At 47.8% G+C, this 24,601-nt stretch overlaps 2 protein-coding genes across 2 annotated transcripts; one reads left to right on the top strand and one right to left on the bottom strand.

Moving 5' to 3' along the window:
• Positions 1–1,499: 1,499 nt before the first annotated feature.
• On the top strand, positions 1,500–8,930 carry SPINK4 (serine peptidase inhibitor Kazal type 4). Its single transcript, XM_032860369.1, has 4 exons — positions 1,500–1,576; positions 6,091–6,131; positions 7,525–7,637; positions 8,790–8,930. Exons 1-4 carry the CDS (start codon positions 1,516–1,518, stop codon positions 8,833–8,835), a joined length of 261 nt encoding a protein of 86 aa, XP_032716260.1. The 5' UTR covers positions 1,500–1,515; the 3' UTR covers positions 8,836–8,930.
• Positions 8,931–11,573: 2,643 nt separating this feature from the next.
• Positions 11,574–24,396, bottom strand: BAG1 (BAG cochaperone 1; the record flags this gene model as incomplete). The annotated part of the gene is made up of 7 exons (XM_032860889.1): positions 11,574–13,794; positions 14,294–14,356; positions 15,281–15,388; positions 17,742–17,855; positions 19,834–19,916; positions 22,251–22,379; positions 23,934–24,396. Coding segments are annotated over 7 exons (1,050 nt in total), but the record flags the coding sequence as incomplete, so codon positions are not given.
• Positions 24,397–24,601: the final 205 nt, after the last annotated feature.

Below are 24,601 nucleotides of genomic sequence, written 5' to 3' on the forward strand. Positions count from 1 at the left end.
AGAATCCTTCCCATTGACTCATTTAACTTCCTTACAACTTACCTATAGCCTTGAAATCTTTCAAAATTAAAGCAATTTTTAAAAATTTTTGAAACTTGGATTTATGTATTTTGGAAAGAGGCTTCACATCTGTACTTTTAAATTCTCCCCAGGAAAACTGAATCTGTAGATGGAACTAAAAAATCACTAATCTAAATTAATTCAAGAAATGCATATATAAATAAAACTTTATTATTCTGTTTATAAATCAGAAATTCTTTGAAAGCAGATAACCAAATATCTCATTCATATCTAAGTGTATAAGTATGTATATACTGTATGTACAAGTATGTGTATAAGTGAAGTGTATATGTATAAAGTATAAAGTGTATAAAGTATAAGTGTATAAGTAAATATATAAGTATGGGGCAGTTTTATTGTTTTATTTTTTTAATCTTAATTTTATTTTTTAAAATTTTATTTATTTATTTATTTATTTGAGAGAGAGAGCCAGAGAAGAGAGAGAAGCAGACTCCCACTGAGCAAGAAGCCCAATGTGGGACTTGATCCCAGGACTCCAGGATCATGATCTGAGCTGAAGGCAGACACTTAACTGACTGAGCCACACAGGTGCCCCTAGGGGCTTTTATATACTGATTTTTCTTGAAAAGAATCTTGTCTGTATTTAACCCACTAAAATGCAAATGGCACGTAATTCATCCAAAACATGAGGGCATCTTCTTTTTTTTTTATTTTAGAAAGACAAAGTGTGAGGGGTTGGGGGGGGGCCTCAGAGGGAGAGGGAGAGAGAGACTCTCAAGCAGGCTCCATGCCCTGCCCCCACCGCACCCCTTCCCCGGGGGCCCGCCATATCAATTGTGCCCTTTCACGGTGGGAAAAGAAAAAAGGAAATGAAAAGAACCATTTTCATTTATATTTACACCTTGCTTCATCCTCTGCAAGATGTCTTCCCATCTGCTGTCCCCACTGTCCTCTTCACAGCAGCCCCAGGAGGGAGACAGAGTCAGAACTGCCATCTCCACGTGGTGCATGTGGGTAAACAGGCCTCAGGAAGGAAAGTGTCTTTTCTGCCACTGCAGAGGTGCTTGGTGCAGACCCCAGCAAAGGCACCCATGGCTCCAACCTCTCTTCTCTGCCTCCTGCCCCCTTTCAGTGACCGCTTTTTTTTTTTTCTCTCCTTTCTGATCTGTCTCTCCTCTTTCAAGCTCTCTGACTTGGTGTCTCTGTTTTTCTACTTCCATTTTCCTCCCTCACATGCTCCAGCCCTCCACTTTGGAGGTTGTCCAAACTTCACCTCATTCTGGAAATCTGCCAGCTCTGCAGGTACAGCCCCAGGCTGCCCCAGGTTCGGCATTTCTGGTGCTGTGGTGCAGGTACCTAACTGTGGATGCCGCTCCCAGTCTCTCCATCTGGCCTTAGATAAGATAAGGGTGGGGATCAGCCCTATAAACAGGCCCCAGTCATTCCCCTGGCCCAGGACCCCAGCTAGCTTGGACGCATCAGCCCAGGATCAGCATGGCCGTCCGCCTGTGGATGGTTGCCCTGGCTGTGGCTGCCCTCCTCATTGTGGATAGTGGTGAGTGGACAGAGCCTGGACTCTCTGTGACTTGGTGATGGTAGATGAGCTTGTGGTGGGGGCAGAGACAGGCCCTAAAGCATCCTCTGAGGCCTCGGTTTTCTGCATATACCTTCTTTCTGTACCTCTCCACTGTGGTTGGAAAAAGCTCTGGGTTAGGAGAAAAGAAACCTGGGTTCAAATCCTGGCTCTGGCCCAGAACTGCAAAAACCCCTCCTCTCTTGGGGCCTCTGTTTCTCCAGCTGTAGCATAGGATGTCTTTCTGGTTCAAAGCTGCTCTAAGCAACTCCTCGGCAAGACATGTGGGAAGCAGCAGGGAGCAGGCCTACCTCGGGAAAGACAGGTAAATCTGCTGGCTGCAAGGTAGCAGGTGCTGAAGGAAGCCTGGCCCGGGTCCTCTGAGCTCCTGTTTGCTGTAACAGGTGATGCCTGTGGGATGGATGGCAGCTGTGTGAGCCAAGGGTAGCCCCTTTCCCTGGACTAGACACATGCTGGAGTGGAGCCTTCTCAGGGCCTGGAGCACATCTGTGGTCTCATACCGACCATGTGTCAGGCATATTCTGGGCCTGATAAGACATATCAGTGAGCAAACAGAAAGAGAACTACCCCAATGAAGCTTAAATCCAATGGGGTAGGATGGAAGGGAATAGACAACAAGATCGATGCAGTGTTAGAAGGTGATAAAGGCTAAAGAAAAAATATTGGCTAGGGTGAAGAGGGGGCTGCCATGTTAAATCAGGGGGTTCTCTCCTACAGCAAGGCTTCAAGGGGGCAAGGGAGTAAGCCATGTGGGTATTTGGGAGAAGTTTTCAGACAGAGCTGACAGGCAGTGCAAAGGCCCTGAGATAGGAGCAGCATAGCTGGAGTGCTGGAGGTATGGCAAGGAGGCCAGTGTGGCAGGAGGGGAATGAGAGGCAGGGTGCAGAGCAATGGGAGAGGAGATGATAGAGGCAACTGGGAACTATACTGGGTAAGGCTTTAAAGGCCAGTGTGAGAATTTGGCTTTCCCTCTGGGTGAAATGGGAGACACTAAAGAATTTTGAGCAGGGTTTTTTGTTTGTTTGTTTGTTTGTTTAAGATTTTATTTATTTATTTGACAGAGAGAGAGATCACAAGTAGGTAGAGAGGCAGGCAGAGAGTGGGGGGAAGCCGGCTCTCTGCTGAGCAGAGAGCCTGATGCGGGGCTCCATCCAAGGACCCCGGGATCATGACCTGAGCCAAAGGCAGAAGCTTTAACCACTGAGCCACCCAGGTGCCCCAAGCAGAATTGTGTGTTAAAAGGATCACTCTAGTTGCTGTGTTGAGAACAGACTAAAGGGAGAAGCAGGAAGACTACTTAGGATACTTCCGGAAGACCACTGACCTGTCCCACTCCCACTCCCCTAGCTGAGAACACAGTCCTAGGAGCTGGGACAACAGAGCATGGGTTTGGGGGCTCTGCTTACTCCCAGCATGGCATCCGTTCCCTGAGCAGTTCTCCCATTGGGAACACTGAGGAGGAGGCCTGTCCGGAAAAGAGTCCTTGTGCCCATTTCAGATTCCTGCCTAGGCCAGGTGAGGAAGGGGTTCAAAAGCACCCTGAGAGTAAATTCAACCTCTTCCCACACCCTCCAGGAAGAAGCTCTATACAGAGTTCTGCACTCCACCCCCCTACGATGCATTTTAGTTGTGGGGCACATTGCCACATGAGGGCAGAAGCATAGGAGCCCCAAGGAACTCAGGTCCGTGGGAGGCAAGTGACTCACTGAGTGGGACAGCCTGTGGTATGAAAGTGGCCTGAATGTCTGTGGCCCCAAAATTCATATGCTGAAATCCTAATCTCCAAAGTATTGGTATTGGGAGGTGGGAGTTTTAGGAGGCAACTAGGTCATGAGGGTACAGCCTTCATGAACGCGATTAATGCCCTTACAAAAGAAACCCCGCAAAGCTCCCTTGCCCCTTCTACCACGTGAGGACACAGTAAGCAGGCACTAGCTCTGAAGCAGGAAGAGGGCCCTCACCAGACACCAAATCTGCCGGGGCCATGACCTTATGACTTTCCAGCCTCCAGCATTTTGAGAAACAAACGTTTCTTCTTTTTAAGACACCCAGTTTATGGTATTTTGTTCTAGCAGCTAAACGGACAATAGACAAAAACTGGAGGCTAAATCCAGGTCTCCTCAGGAAACCCTGGGGGACCTCAGGGAAGGATTCCCTGGGAAGTAGCATCTGAGCCTTACAATGAAGACAAAATCAGTAGAAGGGGGATAAAGACATTTCACCTAGACAGAAACAGTATAAGCTAAAGCAGAGCCTGTCCTGGAAAAATGAGCAGACAGGAATAGCTGAGGCATAGAAACATGGGGAGGTGTCCTAGGAAGTGAGTCTAGGAGGAAGTTTTCGATCAGCTCACACAGGGCCCTAAAAGATGAAGGAGCTCTGAGATCACAGGAGCCATGGAAGGCCTTTATATTTTTTTAATGCTTTTTTTGTACAACAGTTACGTGCCATGAAATAAACAAATCTTATCACTCAGTGAATCTTATTCAATGAATTTTGACAATGCACATACATGTGTAACCCAAATCTCTATCAAGATACAAAACATTAGGGGTGCCTGGGTGGCTCAATCATTAAGCGTCTGCCTTCAGCTCAAGTCATGATCCCGGGGTCATGGGATCAAGCCCTGCATCTGGGATCTGGAATTGAGTCCCACATAGGGATCCCTGCTCAGCGGGAGGCCTGCTTCTCCCTCCCCCCTGCTTTTCCCTCTCCCTCTGCCCCTCTTCGTGCTCTCTCTCCGACAAATAAATAGAATCTTAAAGATACAAAACATTTCTGGAGCACCTGGCTGCGTCAGTCAGTAGAACATGAGACTCTTGATCTCAGAATTATGAGTTGGAGCCGCATGTTGGGTGTGGAGCCTACTTAAAATAAAAATTAAAAAAAAAAAATTCCAACACCCCAGAAACGTCCCTCATCCTAGTCAGTCCTCTCCCTTATCCAACCCTTGAGTCAACCAATGCTTTTTTTCTCCCCACCATAAATTAGTTTGGCCTGTTCTAGAATGTCACACAGTAAGCTGTATTTATCCCAAGGCTGCCCTTAACCTTGGCCTAAGGTGCCCCTTCCATGTAGTATGTAGCCTTGTGTCTGGCTTTTTCTGCTCAATGTTTTGAGATTCAGCCACGTTGTTGCATATAACCATTGTTTGCTCATTTTATTTCTGAGTTGTATCCCAGTGTATGTATGTATCATAGTTTACCCATTCTGTTGAAGGACACTTGGGTAATTTCTCATTTCTAGTTTCACAATCACAGGAGAGTTTTGAGCAGTGTGGTGCTGGGTCTGCATCTTAATGTGCCATGCTTAAACAGCATTCCAGGGGTCACTTCACCTCAATTCCCTTCTCCCTATCTACCTTGGAAATCTCTTATAATAGCAACCCCAAGAAAAGCTAAAACCACAGTGGTGGGCACACCTCCAGTGATGGGAGAACTCTCTGCTTCTGGAGACAGCCTCCTTCACTGTGGCAGAGTTTCCACTGAGAGAAAATTCTGGAACTCAAACCTGCCTCCCTACAGCTTCCTCGCATGAATGGGCTCTGCCCTGTAAGGTTGAAAAGAGATCCTCTCTCCTTTGGCCCTGGGATAGCCCTTTAGAGACTTCAGGAAGCAGCCTGCCCTTCTCCAATTTACATAGACACTCTTCCTTCAACCTGTGGCATTAGATGTGGCTCCGTTCCCTCATCTGCCTGTCACGTTCTCCACTCACATCAGCTTGTTCATGTCCTGCAAGCAGGGCATTGAGATCTTTAAGAGCCAAGAGGCACAACTGTGTGTATGAAAAGAACCAGGCTGGGGAGTGGCAGACCTGTGTGCAGTCCCAGCTCTGCCCAATGATCCCACAGGGAGCTTTGGAGCTGGGGTGGCCCTTCCGCATTATTTAGTGGAAATGAGGGGTTCTGGCCATTGTACCAACATTGACCTGTCATTGGATATGGCCTGTTCTTGGGTAGGGGATGCGACCATGGGTGAGGTACTCTTTTTTCTGAGAGTCATTTCTAGGAAGGGACTTGCTGTGAGTGGCCAATACTCACAGCAGCTGAGGAAATGAGCACCTCAGTCTGGCCTGCGAGCGGGATGTGGGTAGCGGACCGCGGCATCCTTCCCTCCCTGTTACACGACGGTGATAGAGATGTTAAGAGGAGTCAAGATCATGTGTTCTCCATGCTTGATTCATGCTAATTCAATTACTTTCATTATTATATGGGATATAACAATCCCAGTGGGATCTGACTAATAAGATGAGGCTGGACTGCCACCTCCCTAACCCTAGATTTTCTGTCTCTGCTCTAGCAACCCAAGGTTACAGCAGCTTTCTGAGATTCCCCCACGGTCTGGTGACTCAATACCCCTCCTTGAGGAATTCCAGACTAGATAGTAGCTAGAACAGGTCTCCCGAAACAGCCCTCAGATGCCAGACCTGCGCCTAGAGACACTATCACCTAACTCGCTCGTGTTTTTGCCTTTCAGAGACACCCGTGTCGGCGACAATCCTGATTTCCCCAAGAATGGTAAGGCAGCCCCTTCCAGGTTGGGCTCCAGGGCTGCTGTCCTGGTCTCTCCTGGTCTTCCTTCTGCATCCATGCATTCTTCTTCTTTATACTCCTGCTCAAGTAACTGATGGCTCCGAGGTGGCTAGGGTAGCTTCCTGAGCCTGCAGGCTCCCCGGGCTGCCCTTCCAGGCTGAGTTGGCCCAGCCCCTTTGCCAAGGTCTCAAACCTGGCTTCCAGGACCTCAAGAGATCTCCCCAACCTGGTCTCCAGCGAAATCCCCTGCCCGGGTTCAGCAGAACTGAGCGTGCACTCTGTTTTGTGTAGTGAAGATGGACAGGCTATGGGGTTCAGACCAGAGATACTCTGGCGCCCCCAGTCTGTGCCAGCCTCCCCCAACCACACCCCATCGTTCATCCATCCCTTCACTCTGGAGGACAGACACCAAGTTGTCCCTGAATCCTGGTTCCACCTTGGCCCTGGGCCTGTGTCCGCAGGGATCCTAAGGCAGTGGTGCTGGCATCCCTGAGACCCTCAACCCAGCCTTCACCAAGGGGGCTCAAAGCTGCCTTCCCATCCAGCAGCCTCGGCATCTCCACTGTCAGCCTATCAGACCCAGGCCTATTATTGGGCCAAAGAAGTCAAGTACTTCTACATATATGATTTCAATTAATACTGCATGAGAAGAATACTATTATTCATTTACAGTGTGTGCAGAGGAGGAAGCTGAGGGTCCAAGAGTGGAGATGGCTCTCACAACTTCAAACAACTCATAAGCGTGGAAGTCAGACTCTCAGTCTTATGACCACCACCACCAGACTGCCTCTTTCACCCCATCCTGTCCCACACTCCAATCCCAGTCCTGACCCAGCTTCTACCTGACCTCGGGCCTGCCCTGAAACTCTTTCAGACTAGCCTCATTTAAGACCCAAGCCTTGTCCCATTTCTTCAGCCTTCCAGCACCAGGGGCCTGATAGCTCATGTCAGCCAGGGTGAGTGGAGAAGCCCTCAGTGAGGAGAGGCCCTGTGGGAATGCTGGTGGTTCTGTCTCCTGGGTTCCTCACCAGGACCTGCAGCAGAGGTTCTAGTTAGACCCTCTGAAAAGTGCATGAACCCATCCCGAGGAGCTTGAGGCCATAAACTCACCTGACACACAGACACACAGACACACACTTGAGTGCCCACAGACTTGGGTTCAGCAGACACAGGTACACACTTGTGTACACAGGCACAGCCCTACACCTAGTCATGCATGCACACCTAAGCAAACATGCCAAGGGGCCCTGAGTGGTTAGTTTCATATCCACTGGACCAACACTGGGCCTTCTAGAATCTGGCTCTTCCCTGGTGCCTTGGTCCCTATTCACTGCCCCTGAAGTGCTGAGTGCCCTCTCTCCCTTCCTCTCTTTCACAGCCCATCTGTGAGCACATGGAGGAGTCTCCTGTCTGTTCCCAGACATCCAACCTGGTCTGTGGCACTGATGGTGTCACGTATGACAATGAATGTCAGATCTGCTTGACCCGGCTGTAAGTCCACCCCATACCTTCCCCTCAGCTTGCTTGGGTGGGCCCTAACTCTGGTGCATTCAAGTGTGAAAGGAACAAGACTTGACCTGCCTCTTCCTTCACACACCTTGGCTTGAGAAGAGTCCTCCAAAATTGCCCCTAACAGAATGACCACAAGTATATTTCAAAGAAGGCACATGGTTCCAAGTACAAAGCCTCAGCTGGTAGGAGGTTGGGGAGGGTGCAGAAACCCTGGGTTCTTTCCCTCATTCTGCCCCTGACCAACTAGTTGACTTCATTTGTTCATTTATTCCTCCATCCAATAATTATTTATTGAGTGTCTACGTTAGGCACTGGGGATACAATAGGATATGAGCTAGACAGCATCCCTGGCCTTCTGGAGCATGTAGTAGTTTAAGGAGGAAGTAAAACTAATGGTCAGCCAACTGTAGCATAGAATGCTCAAGGCTCAGATTGGGGCACTCAGGGTTCTGTGAGTGCAGGGCAAGGACAGGGAAGGCTTTCCAGCTCAGCTCTGAAAGATAAGCTGATATTGGCTTGGAAAGAGAAGGAACAAGGAAACGTAATTCCAAGTAGTGAAATGAGTTTGGAAAATGTCTAGAAGGAAAGAAAAAAAAAAAGTTTGTATTTGAGAAAATGTAAGAAATTGTATACACTGGAGTATGAAATTTAAAGTGGGGAGAGGCAAGAAATGAGTCGAGAGGTGAGAAGGGCCAGAACATGACTTTGGTATGTCTGATCACCTATTTGATCCCCTTTCTTCATTAATAAAACCCTTGAGCTGGGCCAGAGCTAATCAGGATCATGGAAGACAGTCTTCAGAAGCTACAGCATTCTGGGGAGCCTCGGTGGCTCAGTGGGTTAAGCCTCTGCCTTCAGCTCAGGTCATGGTCTCAGGGTCCTGGGATCGAGCCCTACATCGGGCTCTCTGCTTGGCGGGGAGCCTGCTTCCCTCTCTCTCTCTGCCTGCCTCTCTTCCTACTTGTGATCTCTCTCTCTCTGTCAAATAAATAAAATCTTAAAAAAAGAAGAAGAAGAAGAAGAAGAAGAAGAAGCTATAGCATTCTGGCCAGAGAGGCAGGGTAGAGTCCCTGAAGGATTTGTCCTAGTTCCTGATGAGATGGGACTCATCTTTGTCTCCTGTGATCCTAGGAAAACCAAACAGGACATCCAGATCATGAAGGATGGCAAATGCTGATCCCCATAGCAGCCTTTTAAGCCACGAAGTTTCGGGCTAGACAACAGTGCTGGGAGTGAAGGATGTGACATGAATAAAAGTTCCAGACCAACTCAGCCAAGTGAGCCAGTATCTTTGGGGACTCTGATGAGGTGGTTGTTGGTGGTAGGTGGGTGTGGTAGGGATTCTGCCCTGACCTCCCTACTTTGAACCTGATGTCTTCTCCATTCCTCCAGCACTCCTCAACACTGTCACATGCTCCCCTAGAGGTCGCAGGTCTCTTCTGCTTCTTGAAGAGGTCAGTCCCTGTCCCCAGCACGCTTGTCTGCCCCAGCCTGCTTGTCAAGAACCCTAGGTGACCTCTGTACCCTCTCCCATTGTCAGAGAGCAGGACCCAGCCTTTGGGAGAGTCCTACAACCCTCATGGCCTTCTCCCTGGGTTGTACCAGCACCCCAAGTCTTAAGTCTTACACACACACTCTGATACTAATACTTAGATAGCATACACAATATATCTAAACTACTTGTTAAATTACTGGCCTAGGTCTGTAATAGTTAAAAATAGCTGCCCCGGGCCTTTGAGTGTCTCCCTGCACCTTGGCCACCCACAGCAGGACGACATCCAGACCCTGCTCTGTTCTTTTGGTCACCATCCATTCTGACTGTTAATGTTGGCATTGGACACAAGTCCAGGCATACACACCATATGTGTACCTATACAATGGCTCACAAAAACACAGAGTATCCAGAAATCCCACCACAGAGGCCCTAGCCTGTGGTCCATGTCAAATAACCCTCTTTTGGCCAAAGTGAATAGAAGGAGCCACCTGATAATGGTGGCAGAGTAAAAGAGTGTGGAGACAAGTCCTGGCCAGTAGAAGCAGGGTCACTTGGACTCAGATTCCTGCTTTAGGGGAGCCCGACTGAGCAGGAAACGTGCTGTGGGAAAACACATTGGGAAGAAAGCCAGGGCAGGAAAGGCAGGAACCAGCATTCCCCAGACAACTGAAATGGGGGCATGGACAGGAACTGTTGCTGATAGACCTGCAGGTAGAGGTCATCTACAGGCCCTACTACTTACCGCCACTGGTAACAGAAACTCTTGCTCCTCTCCTGCATAGGAATGATGGCAGTATTGAGTTTGGGTGTGAGAAACCCAAATGCCAAAATAACAGTGGCTTCAACAGTTCATTTTCCTCACACATGGACCTCTGCAGTGTGCTAATTTCATGCTCCTTATATAGTTACTCTGCTATCCTCATCAGTTTCCCCTTCAGTGTACATGACAGCTGCTCTAAGAAGGGCACTCTACTGCCTCTGAAGATGATTCCCATAAGACAAACACACTGTGTGTACAGCCCATTGCCTAAAATGGAGTCTCTTGGCCATGCTATCACAAGAAGACTGGGAAAAACCATTATCTGGTGAGCCACGTGCTAAGGTGGAAATTAGTTCACTTATAGGAGAGTGACTGTTGGTGATCTCTAAGCCTCTGCCCTAAGTGGGAAGCCCCTCTTACACCCAGCGGGCACAGCTTCTCAGCCAAGCTTCCTGTCAGTGACCCTCCCCTCCCAGGCTTCCACAGCCATGATGAGGGATCCCAAAGATCACACCCGAACAATGTGCCCAGGTGCCAAGCACAACACTGGAAGAAATACCTAATTCCCCATGTTATAGATGTGGAAACTTGGCCCTGTCTCTGGAAACATAACTGGGTCCCCAAAGGCCCTATCTATGGCACATGACCCTGCTGCCCTGGCTATTACCAATCAGCCAAAAAATTCTCCGCCAGGATTTTCTGAATCGCAAATAAGGAAACAGGCAGTTCCTCTCTCATAGTGAAGCTGAAAGATGTGTGATGTGGGGGCTGCTGACAGCCACGTTTCCTACTTTGTGGAAGAAGCAGGATTGAGAGAATGATGTTGGCATGCAAAGAAGGAGATGCAGAGACTGATTCCAGGCTGTGTTTGAATCCCTCAAGCCCAACTGCCCTCGAACACCCCAAAGCTATGTGGGATCACTTGACATCCTGCCAATAAATTTTCTTTCCTTTTTTAAAAGAAAGATTGATTTATTTATTTTAGAGAGAGTGAGTTTAAGCAGGGGGAGGAGCAGAGGAAGAGAGAATCTCACACAGACTCCCTGCTGAGCACAGAGCCCCAAGTGGGGCTCGATCTCATGACCCTGAGATAGTGACCTGGGCTAAAACCAAAGTCAGATGTTTAACCGACTGAGCCACCCAGGTGCCCCAGTACATTTTCTGTTTCAACATTCTCTTCGGAATTTGGTTTCTGGTGCTTTCAGTTAAAAGAATCCTGACTACCAAAGCAGGAATGGTGTCTCAGAGAAGGTAACCTTAATGCTGAGTCTTAAAGCAAGTAGAAATTGTTGATTAAAACTATGTGTGGGAGAATTCTTCCAGCTCTGTTTGGCTGAGAATGTTTATGGGATCACAGAGCCCCATTGGTTCCCCTTATAGTAAGACTGGCCATGTGCCAGGAAAAGTGGGCAGCCGGGGAATGTTCTTTCCCTGTTCACTGGCAGAGACACCCTGTGAATGTGCAGATCTGGGGGGAGGAGAGTGGGAGGGCTTATGCACAGGCCCCAGTCACCACCCTGCACACATGCCCAGTCCCCAGTGGCGCAGGGCCTCTCTTCTCCACCCTTTAATCAAACAATGGCTGTTGATGCAGTAAATTCCAGCGCTGACGGAGTGCAGCTGTGGGAATATCATTGTAGATGTGTGCGTCTGACATTCGTTCATTCTCCAAATATTTATTGAGCACCTATTATAAATAGACAATGTACTTGAAATATGCTGTTAACAAGACAAAGAAGCCCCTTAACCCAAGAAACTTAGAGTCTAAGGTTAGAGGTAAATATTAATCAAATAATTCCACAAATAAATCATGGTTTATCATGCCACTTATCATAAAGAAAAGTTACGGCAAATTGTGAAAGGATATCACCTGGGGGTTTAAGATGTTCCCTGACAATAGATGAGGCTTCTCCATGGAAGAGACATTTGAGTTAAGTTCAAGGGATGAACAGGAGTTACTTAGGAAAAGGGTCGGGGAGGTGGGGGTGGAGAGAGATAGTGAGGAGCTGTCCAAACAGAGGAACAGCATATGCAGAGACCCCAAGGCAGGAGAAGGCACACAGCATCTGGAAGACCAGCGTGCCTACCAGCAGAGAGCAAACAGGCCAGTGGCTGGGGATAAAAGGGAGAGCACATAGGGTAAGGACTTTGGCCTTTATCCTCAGGGGCCTGACATGCTAAGATTGGTACTTTATGGCCACTCTGGCTGCTCTGTAGGGAAGCTGCTCTTTGGAAGGCCAGAGGGGAAGTGGAGACCAACAAGGGAGAGGGAGGGAGAGGGAGAGAGATAAGAGCCAGCAGGTCCATGCTGTGGGGAGGAAGTACAGTGAAGAGTCAAACTACCAGCTTTATATCCTGGCTTTGCCACTTACAACCTTGAGAAATTACCTAAGCTCTCTGCTTCCTCACCTCTAACATGGGGACAGTATCTGTCTGCCTCCTAGAATGTATGAGCATTAAATGACTAATATACCTGAAGAACTCAGAACAGTACCTCGCACACAGGGACCTCTCATTACATGCTTTGGTCCAGCGCCACACAGCTAGCCTATAAAAACTATCAGATAAATACTGAACTGCTGATTAAAGTGGGGAGTGGGCTAGGCTAGGCTGAACCTCATCTACTTATCCACCCCTGTGGATAGGTCCCACCCGCACAGGCCTAAATTCCTGGGGCTTCAGTCACTCCTCTCTGCCAAATAAGGTTGGCCTCAGAGTGGCCTATTGGAAGCCTGTCTCCCGGGCACTGTGTAGAAAAAATGGGGTGACAGCAGCTGACTCGGTTAAGAGTTGTAGCATACAGGGCCACTCTTGACTTATTCAACACAAATTACAGCTAGAACCACAGAAGGCTTTTGCTTCTCCTATTTAATCAAAAGAGTTTAAACATTCTTTTGTTTGCTGATGATACATAAACTGCTCTTTAAAAAAAATGTTTTAACAGTGGAGGGGGCCACAAAACAAACAGGAACAGCCTTGAAGGAAACACTGACCTCAGAAGGGTACAGTGAACAGAAATACCTTTGAGGAACGCCTTAGAAATTTGTGGCTGCCTTCACCACCTGCCTCACTGTGGTTCCTTTCTCTGTCCCCCCACTCTGTATTTGTGACCTGGTTTCAAGCAGAGCTTTGGTCATTACTAGGTTCTAACCTTCTAAAGATTTACTTAAGCACAAAAGTCCACACATCGATACAAGCCCAACCCCAGTAATGGGCCTGAGGTCTCGTGGCCTGTGGCTGGGCAGGGTCACTGGGAAGTGAGGTCAAGGTCTATGAACCAACAACCCAGCCACCTGTTCTAGAATTTGGTTACAATGAGGGATACCTGGACCACCCTGTGAGCCAAATACCTATTGAGCCACTCCCTAGATGTAACCTCCTGGTGATTCTGGGTTACATCGACAGGCTACAGAATCATAAGGGCAAAAAGGCCTCATGAATCTGAAGACAGGGGTGCCCTATAAGAATTACTCCAACACAAATGAGAGGTCTCCCCAGCCCAAGGAAAGCACCCCAAGGTTGAAAGAATTGGCAAGATGGGCAGGAGAGGTCCCCCAGACAAGGTGGGCTGCTGGACGGCACAGCCACATGGAGACAGAATAAGAAAACAAGACAGGAGCTCCACTGCGGACTGTAGAGAATACTTGTTCATCGGGAACAGTGTAGGTGCAGGAAAACTGCGAAGTGGCCAACTGTCCCCAGCACCTGGAGAAATCAGGTCACTTCTGTCCCAGAGAGGGCAGAGCTGGTGGCACTGTTCTTCGGGTAGCCCCGCCTCATTCCGCCTCACCTCACTCGGCCAGGGCCAAGTTCATGGACTGTAGCCGCTCTGTCTCCTGGCAGATGTTCTGTTCCACCGTGTCACACTCAGCTAGGAATGCCTAAAATACGAGTGCAGGACAGTGAAGGACCACCTGGGGCTAACCTCTCCCTGCCCGTGCGAGGCTCTTTGCTCAACCTTTATGGGGAACCCGCGGGGAGGGATGGAGCTAGCCTGAGCTCCCAGGTAAGGGGGGGGAGGCAGAGCACAGCATAGGACCAGGGCTTCTGACAACAACCCCCCAGAAGGGTGGTGAGGACAGGAAGCCTTGCCACTGTACTACACAATTTCAGGGAACAGTGTTCACATGAATAGTGCCTCCTGGAATTATGTAATGTGGCATCATAACTGTTCTCCACTGATCTTCCTCCCCAGTGAGTTTAAATCCAAATATAATTACAGGGACATGAAAGGAGCTCTTCTCTTATGTTCTGGGCTCACGAAATCACAATCAAAAGAAAGTCCACACCACATAGCACACCTTTACCGTATCCTACTCTGAATAGATAAACACACACACCAAGACATTAAACTTTGTAATGCTTCACCACACAACTCACCTGAACCCTTTTCACCAAACCCTTCCTTTTCAGTCTACTGTCTTTGAAATTTTCCGGCAGAATCTGTGGAAGAATAAGTTGACACATAAATCATCTCAATAAAAGTGACATAACAACATGACAGAATACCCACAGTCCACCAACATGAATGAGACGTGCATGTTCAGGAATGATTTTCCTTGATCTGTATCCTATGTGGCCATTACCATGGCTCTTACCCCTATCCTTTGTTCTCAGGGTCTGGGCCATGTAAACTGATGAAGAACATGGACTTTGTCCTTTCCCTATGTACAGGTACTGTGTCCTGGCCACGTCATGAGCTCCCTGTGCTTCTTTATAACTGCCCGCACTCCCTCAGAATCCCAGGCAGAGTAATTCACCCTCAAAAATGAGGCATCAGGGCACTTGGGTGGCTCAGGCGCTTTCGGCTCAGGTCATGATCCCCGTGTCCTGGGATTGAGTCCCACATAGGGCTCCCTACTCAGTGGGGGAGTCTTCTCCCTCTGCCACCCACTCCTATTTGTGCTCCCTCTCTCTCAAAAATAAATAAATAAAATCTTTTAAAAAATGAGGCAGCAGGCTAGAAATATCATTACTGCCATTCTATAACAGGGAACATGAGAGTCGATGACCCTCAACAGTCTCACAAGAGCGGGTCTGACTGACTTCTGTTCAGTTAATGATCCCAGTGGGGTACCGGTCACATGAGTAGCATGAAGCCCTATAAAATCACCGTCCATTTGGGTCCCAACTTTGTGAGGATTAGATGCTTTTAGCATACATAAATAAAAATGACAAAAGCCCTATGTTGGTGGGATGTGAGTGCCTAAAAATCGGAACGATCTTGTCTTTCTGTGTACCCAGCAAGGGCTGGGCAGTGTCTGTCACATGGCAGGCGCCCAGTACGCTCAGTAAGTGCATTAATGAAAGAGTGAAACTGACTGAAACAGTCAAAGCAAACTAGTCCTCGGCTGAATATGTACTTACCAGTGTGTCAATCTCTTCCAAGATTTTCATAAATTGCTCGATAGTGGCTTTTACTCTCCTATCAAGTTTGCAGAGGGCTTCAGCTTGCAAATCCTTGGCCAGGAAACCCTGTGCAGGAATAATGCATTATTTCAAGGGTTTCCTGAGGCTGACAGAAAACTCCAGGCCAAGGCACTGATGAAGCAGCCACCCACATTCCCCCTATAGTTTGGGCCAGACCTCAGACCTGCAACTTCATCTCTTGGAGAAAACAGAGCCACCCCATGCACCACAATAGGCTGCAGGCCACTCTAGCTCCCACGGCCCACTGGGGCTGCTAATGCTTCCTGGGGCCTGGCTCTGGTGAAGCTCCAGTCGCCAAAGTATACCCACACGTAAGAGGCAGACATTAAGAATGCAGGGTGTAAAGTCCGACAGGCCCAGTCTTGAATTCTAACTGCCATTTACTGGCTTGTGATCGTGAGCAAGTTGCTTAACCCATCTGAGCCTTACTGTCCTCATTTTTAAAATGAAGATTATGATACACACACCCCAGAGGATTACTCTGAGGATAAAGACACACATAAGCAGACTCTTAATAGAATTCCTGACACGGACATGTGCTAACAACTGGCAGCATTTACATTGTTTTTATTAAACTGTCTTCCCGTTTATCACATTGCTTGGCCTAGTGACCAGTTAGCTGGTGACAATGGGTAGACAGCCAGGATCTCTGAGGATGTTTATCAAAGATATAGATTTGACCACATGCAGTAAAAGCTTTAAACATTAGCCAGCAATTCCAAGTCAAAGAATTTATTCTATCCCCCCACCCAAAATAATCAGAAATGGTCAAAAAAGATTTATGTTCAAGGATGTTCAGAGAAGCATTAACGCATAATGGTAAAATAACATTCGGTGATAAACAATAGAGAATTGGTTAGGTAAACCATGATACATTAACATTACTATGCAAGTTTCAGAGAGTATGATTTTTTAAAAAGATTTTATTTATTTGAAAGAGAGAGAGAGAGAGCAAGCAAGCATGAGCAGGGGGGTGGGCAGAAGGAGAAGCAGACACCTCAGTGAGCAGGGAGGCTGATGCAGGGCTCGATCCCAGGACCCCTGGATCATGAGCTGAGCCAAAGGCAGATGCTCAACCGACTGAGCCACCCAGGCACCCCAAGTATGATCATTTTTAATGACAAGAAAATGCTCAATTTTTTTATCCAATAAAAGAACAATTTACAAAGTATACATAACACTGTATCAAATTTTTTAAGATGCAAAAGCATATTCCAGTCTTCAGTACTGGTTATCTTTTGAGTCAGGACCTTATAGGTATTAGTGCCCATATGTTTACCTAAAAGTTATACAACCTCCATGTATTACTTTTGTAATTAAAACAGAAACCTACATCTATTAACATTATAAAGTGAGAGGAGAAAAAAATATGTGGTTTGGGGCTAGATCACAATCCTTACTTAGTTTTGTTTTGTTTTTTTTTTTTTTTTTTTTAAGATTTCATCTACCGGGGGGCCTGGGTGGCTCAGTTAAGCCTCTGCCTTCGACCCAGGTCATGATCCCAGGGTGCTGGGATCAAGCCCCACATTGGGCTCTCTGCTTGGCAGGAAGCCTGCTTCTCCCTCTCCCCCTCCCTCTGCTTGTGTTCCTTCTCTTGCTGTGTCTCTGTCAAATAAATAAATAAAATCCTTAAAAGAAAAAAAAAAGATTTCATCTACCTATTTGACAGAGAGCACAAGCAGGAGGAACAGCAGGCAGGGAGAGGGAGAAGCAGGCTTCCCACAAGCAAGGAGCCCAATGTGGGACTCGATCCCAGGACCCGGGATCATGACCTGAGCAGAAGGTAGCCACTCAACTGACTGAGCCACCCAGCACCCCCTTACTTAGTTTTAGTACCCCTTCTCTAATACAAGGAATTGAACAGGATGACCCCCCGCCTTCCCTACTAAGATCAAGCTCAACTTGGACCTTAAATGTTCTTTGTCTTGCTGAAAACATTCTAACAGCTGGGCCTGAGAAAAGCTACCTATTCTGTTTCAGACAGTATGTGACCCTGGAATGGCAGGTGCTCTCCTAGGAGCACAAATGGATGCTGGCTGGGGTTTGAAAACGGCAATGACAAGAACACTTTTAAAGCACTTAGTATGCATCAGACTCAAACTACAGTTTTTTGTTTTTTTAAATAAGCTCTATGCCCAAAGTGGGACTTGAACTCACGACCCTAAGATCAAGAGTCACATGTTCTACCGACTGAGCCAGCCAGGTGCCCCTCGAACTGCATCATTTAATCCTCACACCGACCCTGAGAGGAGGTACCATAATTTTTCTCTTTTAAGGAATTTGAGACCCGGCAAATTTGCCCACAGTAGTAGAAAGGGTAAAGCCAGGATCTGAACCTAGGGAGACTAGAAAGCCTGCCCTCACAACCACACATTTGCATCTCCCCAGAGACAGTGACCTGTTGGATTCCAGTAAGCTCCTTGTTCAACTCTTGCAGTTGGTCAGCTATCTTCTCCACAGACTTCTCCAAACCTTTCAACTTCTTTAGTTCAGCCTCTTCCTCTGGACTGTTCTAAAATGTTAAAGAATAAAATGAAGTCAATAATCACCAAGAATAGTGGCTTCTAACTGGAAAGAAAAAAATAAATCTGACCATAACTGGACTAAACCACTCACCTAGAAAAAATAACCTTAACTCTGCTGCTCCTTGGAAAGCAAGCTGGAGGGTTTACACATGGAGGTTTCCTACCCACAAACACTCTAGACTAGAGTGAAGACACTAAGTAAACATTCTGCAAGGACCCAGACAGCTTGGGTTGAGAGAAAGGAGCCAAACCAAGTGCCAGAGTCAACCTGAGGCTGGGGCAGCTGACTCCAGACTGAAGCCTCCGGGGGAACAGATGACAGTGAACACCTATGAGGAGTCCAGAACGGTGAGACAGGTGGAATCCTACCATTCCTATAGATGAATTCCTTAGTGTCACTCACCAGCTGAGCTCTCCCATTTAATAAGACGATGATAATGATGAATACCTTCGTTGGGCATTCCCTCCACTATATTAAACACTTCATCTGTACTATTGTTTTAAGCCTTACTACAAGCCAGTGAGGAAGGTAGTGCTTTAGATGATGAAACTGAGCTTTAATATAAAGTAAGGTAAGTCACACATCCCAAAAGAGGTGGAACTGAGACTTGAATCAGACTTGGCTTCACATACCCGAGGGCAACTCCACTTAGGGGTTCTATAATTTCTTCAGACTCAACCCTTGGGTTCTGCCCATCACCCAGAACTATTCTCCCTGACCCTTGAGCAAGAAATCTAGAACACTTCCCCTTCTCTCATCTCAACAACTGGTAGTCAGGGCCAGCAGCTTCTTGCTTTTACACTACCCCAAACTGTTCACATTCTTCTTTGTGGCCAAATCCTGAGTGCCAGACTTCTGGCTGTTCTGCGGCTGGACTAGATCTTCTTTGCCTTCATGTTGCTAATCTCTGTCCCCTCTCCACACTGAATCAGCCACCTACTCAAAGTAAGGAAACTTCCTATGACCAGCAGTTTCAATGTGTCACAATGCAGGGCTGGCAATAACCCTCTCTCATCACCCCAGGGACTACTGTCCTCACCAACTGACTTTTTTCCTCCCATGGCTCTTTTTTTTTTCGTTAAAGATTTTGTTTATTTGACAGAGAGAGCAAACACAGACAGGAGGAGCAGCAGGCAGAGGGAATGGGAGAAGCAGGCTCCCTGCAGAACAGGCAGTCCAATGTAGGGCTCAATCCCAGGACCCTGGATCATGACGAGCTGATGGCAGACACTTTACTGACTGAGTCACCCAGGCACCCCTTCCTCCCTTGGTTCTTTAGTCTGAACCTTTCTTTCTAACCAAAAAGGGCTTTCCCTTGTGGAAGATTTTAGTGGAAAGGGTGTTTAAAGGGAGACAGATTCATGAAATTTGCAGAGGATTTATTTCAATAGAAGTTTCTCTTGCAAATCCCCTCCATGTGAGTAAGACCTGACTCAGGCACCATTTTAACCAGATTGAGATCCACCACCAACATAAGAGCTATGTTACTAATGCGGCATAACTGTTCATGATTCCCAGAACAAAAGCCATAACCAATAGGAGCCAGAGGGCATGAGAATAACAAACCTCACCACATCAAATAAATGGAACTATATCTGTTTAGAAAGAACTATTTCACTAATGTAGAATGTGGGTCCCCAATTAGGCCTTCTAAATAGAAATATGTATAGAAGACCTTAGTCAGGGATGCCTGGGTGGCTCAGTTGGTTGGGTGGTTGCCTTTGGCTCAGGTCATGATCCCAGCGTCCTGGGATGGAGTCCCACATCCGGCTCCTTGCTCGGCAGGGAGCCTGCTTCTCCCTCTGCCTCAGCCTGCCACTCTGTCTGCCTGTGCTCGCTCTCACACTCTCTTTCTCTCTCTCTCTCTCTCTCTCTCTCTCACAAATAAATAAAATCTTTTAAAAAAACAAAAAAAGACCTTAGTCATTTGATTCTGGGGTATTCTGGTAGAAAAAGCAATTTACCTTCTTCCCAATTAACATGACTCGGCAACCATTTTGTATTCCGAGTGCTGACAGTGGCTTCTCCATTTCCTTCAGAGATTTTCCTGGAAAGAGAAGATATGCCAAGTGGTAACAACTGTACAACACTGAAAATAGATTCCACCAAGGTTACAGGAAATAGACAAGTGTGTTCACTAATAAGAGGATAAATTGGTAGAACCTTTTCCGCAGGTGTCTTGATCGAGTAATTTCACTTCAGATTTTCTCCTAAACAAATAACTGAATATATGCCTGCACAGTAAGTGCTATAATTTTCAATGCAAGCTTAATCATAATAGTGAGAAACTAGAAAGAGACAAACGTTTAGGAACGGGGGCTAATTAACTATACTGATGTACAACAGAAGACTTCGTAGGCATTAAAGCTAATTTTTTCAGGAAACTTTAATGCCATAATAAATGTTGATGGCTCAGTTTTATTAGAAAAATGTTATAAAAATTGTATAGTCAGTATAATCTCAGTTTATCAACTACACACACACACACACACACACACAAACCCACACTTTAGGATGCCTGTACAAATGAACAGGAATATCCTGAAATGTGATGAGGGGTTTTATCCAGGAGAACATTTTCTTCTTTGTGCTTTCCTCTATTTTGAAACATGGTTTCTACTGCCTTTTATAATTCCATAATAAAAGAGTTTTTAAAAGAAAACACAAGGGGCGCCTGGGTGGCTCAGTGGGTTAAAGCCTCTGCCTTTGGCTCAGGTCATGATCTCAGGGTCCTGGGATCGAGCCCCACATCAGGCTCTCTGCTCAGCAGGGAGCCTGCTTTCTCCCCCTGCCTCTCTGCCTACTTGTGACTTCTGTCTGTCAAATAAATAAATAAAGTCTTAAAAAAAAAAAAAAGAAAACACAAGGAGTTGCACTATGATATATAAATAAAAATACTTCCCATCACTAAATTCTTGTTTTAAAGATTTTATTTATTTGAGAGAGAGAAAGAGCATGAGCAGAGAGGGGGCAGAGGGAGAGGAAGAAGAAGCAGGCTCCCTCCGAGCTGGGAGCCCAGATGCAGCGCTTGATCCCAGGACCCTGGGACCATGATATAAGCAGAAGGCAGATGCTTAACCGATTGAGCCACCCAGGCGCCTCTCCACCCCGGCGCCTCTCCACCCCCTTCACTAAATCCTTTATAACTGGCACCAAATGGGATAAATTTGGCCCCATCAGATACTATAATGAGTTCACATGGGAATGGGAAGAAAGAATGGGGATAGAAAGGGAGTGGGTCCTAGTAGAAATCAGCATCATCCACTGGGCTTGCCACATCCACCCCTGGTAAGTTTGTTCAACATCTTCTCTGTGTCAGCAATATGCTAAGCACTGGACACAGGAGTATCTTCCCTCAAAGAGTTAGTTATTCTAACAGAGAAATAAGATGTTCAGCAACTATGAAAACAATTATTTTTTTTTAAAGATTTTATTTATTTGACAGACAGAGATCACAAGTAGGCAGAGAGGCAGGCAGAGAGAGAGGAAGGCAAGCAGGCTCCCTGCTGAGCAGAGAGCCCGATGTGGGGCTCAATCCCAGGACCCTGGGATCATGACCTGAGCCGAAGGGAGAGGCTTTAACCCACTGAGCCACCCAGGCGCCCCAAGAGCATCTTATTTTTTTTTTTTAAGATTTTATTTATTTATTTAGTTGACAGAGAGAGAGATCACAAGTAGGCAGAGAGGCAGGCAGAGAGAGAGGAAGGCAAGCAGGCTCCCTGCTGAGCAGAGAGCCCGATGTGGGGCTCGATCCCAGGACCCTGGGATCATGACCTGAGCCGAAGGCAGAGGCTTTAACCCACTGAGCCACCCAGGTGCCCCTGAAAACAATTATTTAATAGTAATTTCAATACAAATTATGCAGAAGTGATAGGAAGTGCCATATGCACATATGATGGGAAGAGGATCTAACTTAGCCAGGGAAGACTACCCATGTGCATTTCTGCCATCCTCACGGAACTTCAACTCTAATACCTGTTCAAGTGTTTGAAAGTGTCCTGTAGATAGTAGGTCCTCAATAAAATGTGTTGAAGGAATGCATGAATAAATAAGCAAGTAAGTATAATCCCAGTTTAGGGGGTGCCTGGGTGGCTCAGTGGGTTAAAGCCTCTGCCTTCGGCTCAGGTCATGATCCCAGGGTCCTGGGATGGACCCCCACATTGGGCTCTCTGCTCAGCAGGGAGCCTGCTCCACCCCCCTTTTCTGCCTGCCCCTCTGCCTACTTGTGATCTCTGTCTGTCAAATAAATAAATAAAATCTTAAAAAAAAAAAAAAAGAATTATCCCAGTTTAAAAACTAAGAGTTATCATTACATAAGGTTAAGTAGTTTTAAACAGGTCCTTTAGCCATAAGGACTCAAAGCTGAAAGAGAAATGCCTACCCTTAAATATAAGTTTCTGAAAAGGCAGTGGGACTCCTGTGGCCTCTTCAACAACCTGGGCCAGGTCTTGGACAACTGGCTCACTACAGCCCTGTTGTGGGGTGACATGAAGATCGTGCTTCTCATTGCCTGGGGAGAGAGAAGAGTGTTCAATGAAGAAAATTCTTTCACATAAACCATTACAGGCTGACACTATTATATTTATTTACCCAGCCTTCAAGGCCCAGTTCATTTGCCACCTACTCCAAACACTCTGACCCACCCCCTCACCCCCAATCTTTCCAGCTTCATCTGGTGACCTGTCCAAGAATTTTTGTTTCCTCTATAATAATAACTAACAATTTAGTGATATCAGCTAGCATTTTAAGCACTTAACATGCATAAAGGACTGACAGGCTCATTTCAAACATTATTTAACTTAATTCTCAGAACAACCCCATATACAAATAAGCAAACTAAGTTCCGTTCAGTTAAGACCTGCCCCTGGAGGGGCGCCTGGGTGGCTCAGTGGGTTAAAGCCTCTGCCTTCGGCTCAGGTCGATCGAGCCCCACATCGGGCTCTCTGCTCAGCGGGGAGCCTGCTTCCTCCTCTCTCTCTGCCTGCCTTTCTGCCTACTTGTGATCTCTGTCTGTTAAATAAATAAATAAAATCTTTAAAAAAAAAAAAAAAGACCCGCCCCTGGAGACTCAAATGAGGAGTAAAACCCTGACTTCAGATCTGATTCCTAAAGCCATGTTTTTTCATCAGAAGCCATCTGCTTCCTGTGGCCTAACTGCCTTGTACTCTGTAATGTTCTTGTCTCCTTTGCTGTCATGAGTAAGGGATTCCTCCAACCAAGTCTCTCCCACTGGGCACACCTGGGCACATACGTGGTTGGTGCTCAGTAAATAGACAACGAGTGAGTAAACTCAAACAGCAAAAAAACTTTTTGCCCAGAAATGTCAATTCTTTTCCAGGTATGTGGACAGTGAGGAGATAGCCCATGCCCAGAGCTTATGCCAAGCCTTGAGCCTGCACAAGAGTCACATGCAGTTAGTGGGACAGGTGCTACCAACTCTACTTCACAGGGAAGAAACCAGAAGCCTCGAAAGGAGACATCCCAAGGTTACTCAAAACTGAAGGATCTAGAATGCTGATCTTCAGATTCTGAGGCCCTCGGGTCTCTGCTAGTCCTGAAGAGCTCTTGAGAAAACGGACTTTGTTTAGATCGATGTCAAGCCCAACATTAGACAGACCCAGAGGGTGCCCAGAGCGTATGCTTGGATCCACAGCCCACTCAAAGGACGGACGTGAGTTTACGCTCCGCACACACATAGGTGTCCAGACACAGAGCAGTCATACATGACACGACCAAATACAATCCTGATACAAAGACCCACAATAACTGCTCAGGCACAAACTAACGCATACAACCAAGACGACGACATGAAGTACGGACATAGAGGATAAAACAAATGGCCTGAGTCAAAATACAGTGGCCACTGGACAGGTGTGCTGATACAAGACCCGCACAAAAGCCGGTCTCAAATACAAACAAGATCCCACACTTCCGAACTCCAGGACCAACACAAGAACACATCCTTTTGGAGGACACGTGGCCAAACCCACAGACTCCCGTCGGGCTTTGGTAGACTCGCATCGCGCCCACCCGGCACGGAGCCCACCCGGTCGTCCGAGCTCACTGTGGGTGACGGTCACGCTGAGCCCGGCTGCCGCCATTTCCTCGCTCTGGGTCACCTCTTCGCTCCGGGCTACCTCTTCGCTCCCGGCCTCTTCTTCGCTCTGGGCCACCTCTTCACTTCGGGCCACCTCTTCTTTCCGGGCCACTTCTTCGCTCCGGGCCGAGCGAGGCCGCACTTTCTTCATCCGCGGCCTTCGAGCGCCGGCGGCGGCGCCCCTGGTGGTTCTGGCATGTCCGCGGGCCGCACTCCGGATGGGTGTTCGCTGAGAGCGAGGCGGACCGCGCTCGGCCGGGGGCACCGACTGGCGGGGCTCCCGGCCCGACCGGGGGCCGCGCCGCCGGGGACCCAGCCGCCCCCGGTCGCCTCGCGGTCTTCGAGCGCCACCGCGCTCCGCCAGACCCGCGCTTGTTGACCACCCAGCGGAGAGCGCTGAGTTCAGCGTCTTGCAACCCCCCCTGGCTCCCGGCCCGCCCCCGCCCGCCGCGGCCCGCCCCGCCCCCGCCCGCCGCGGCCCGCCCCGGCCCGCCCCGGCCCGCCCGGCCTATCGGCCCTGCCCCTCGGAGCACGCCCGGCTCTGGCCCAGCTGTATTCAGCCAAAGCCTCCCCGGCCCCACCCACTCAACCGAGGCCCCGCCCCACGCCCTTCACTGAGGCCACGCCCCTGTTGA

Source organism: Lontra canadensis, unplaced genomic scaffold, assembly GCF_010015895.1.
Source record: "Lontra canadensis isolate GAN:19392208 unplaced genomic scaffold, GSC_riverotter_1.0 scaffold19, whole genome shotgun sequence".
NCBI lineage: Eukaryota > Metazoa > Chordata > Mammalia > Carnivora > Mustelidae > Lontra > Lontra canadensis.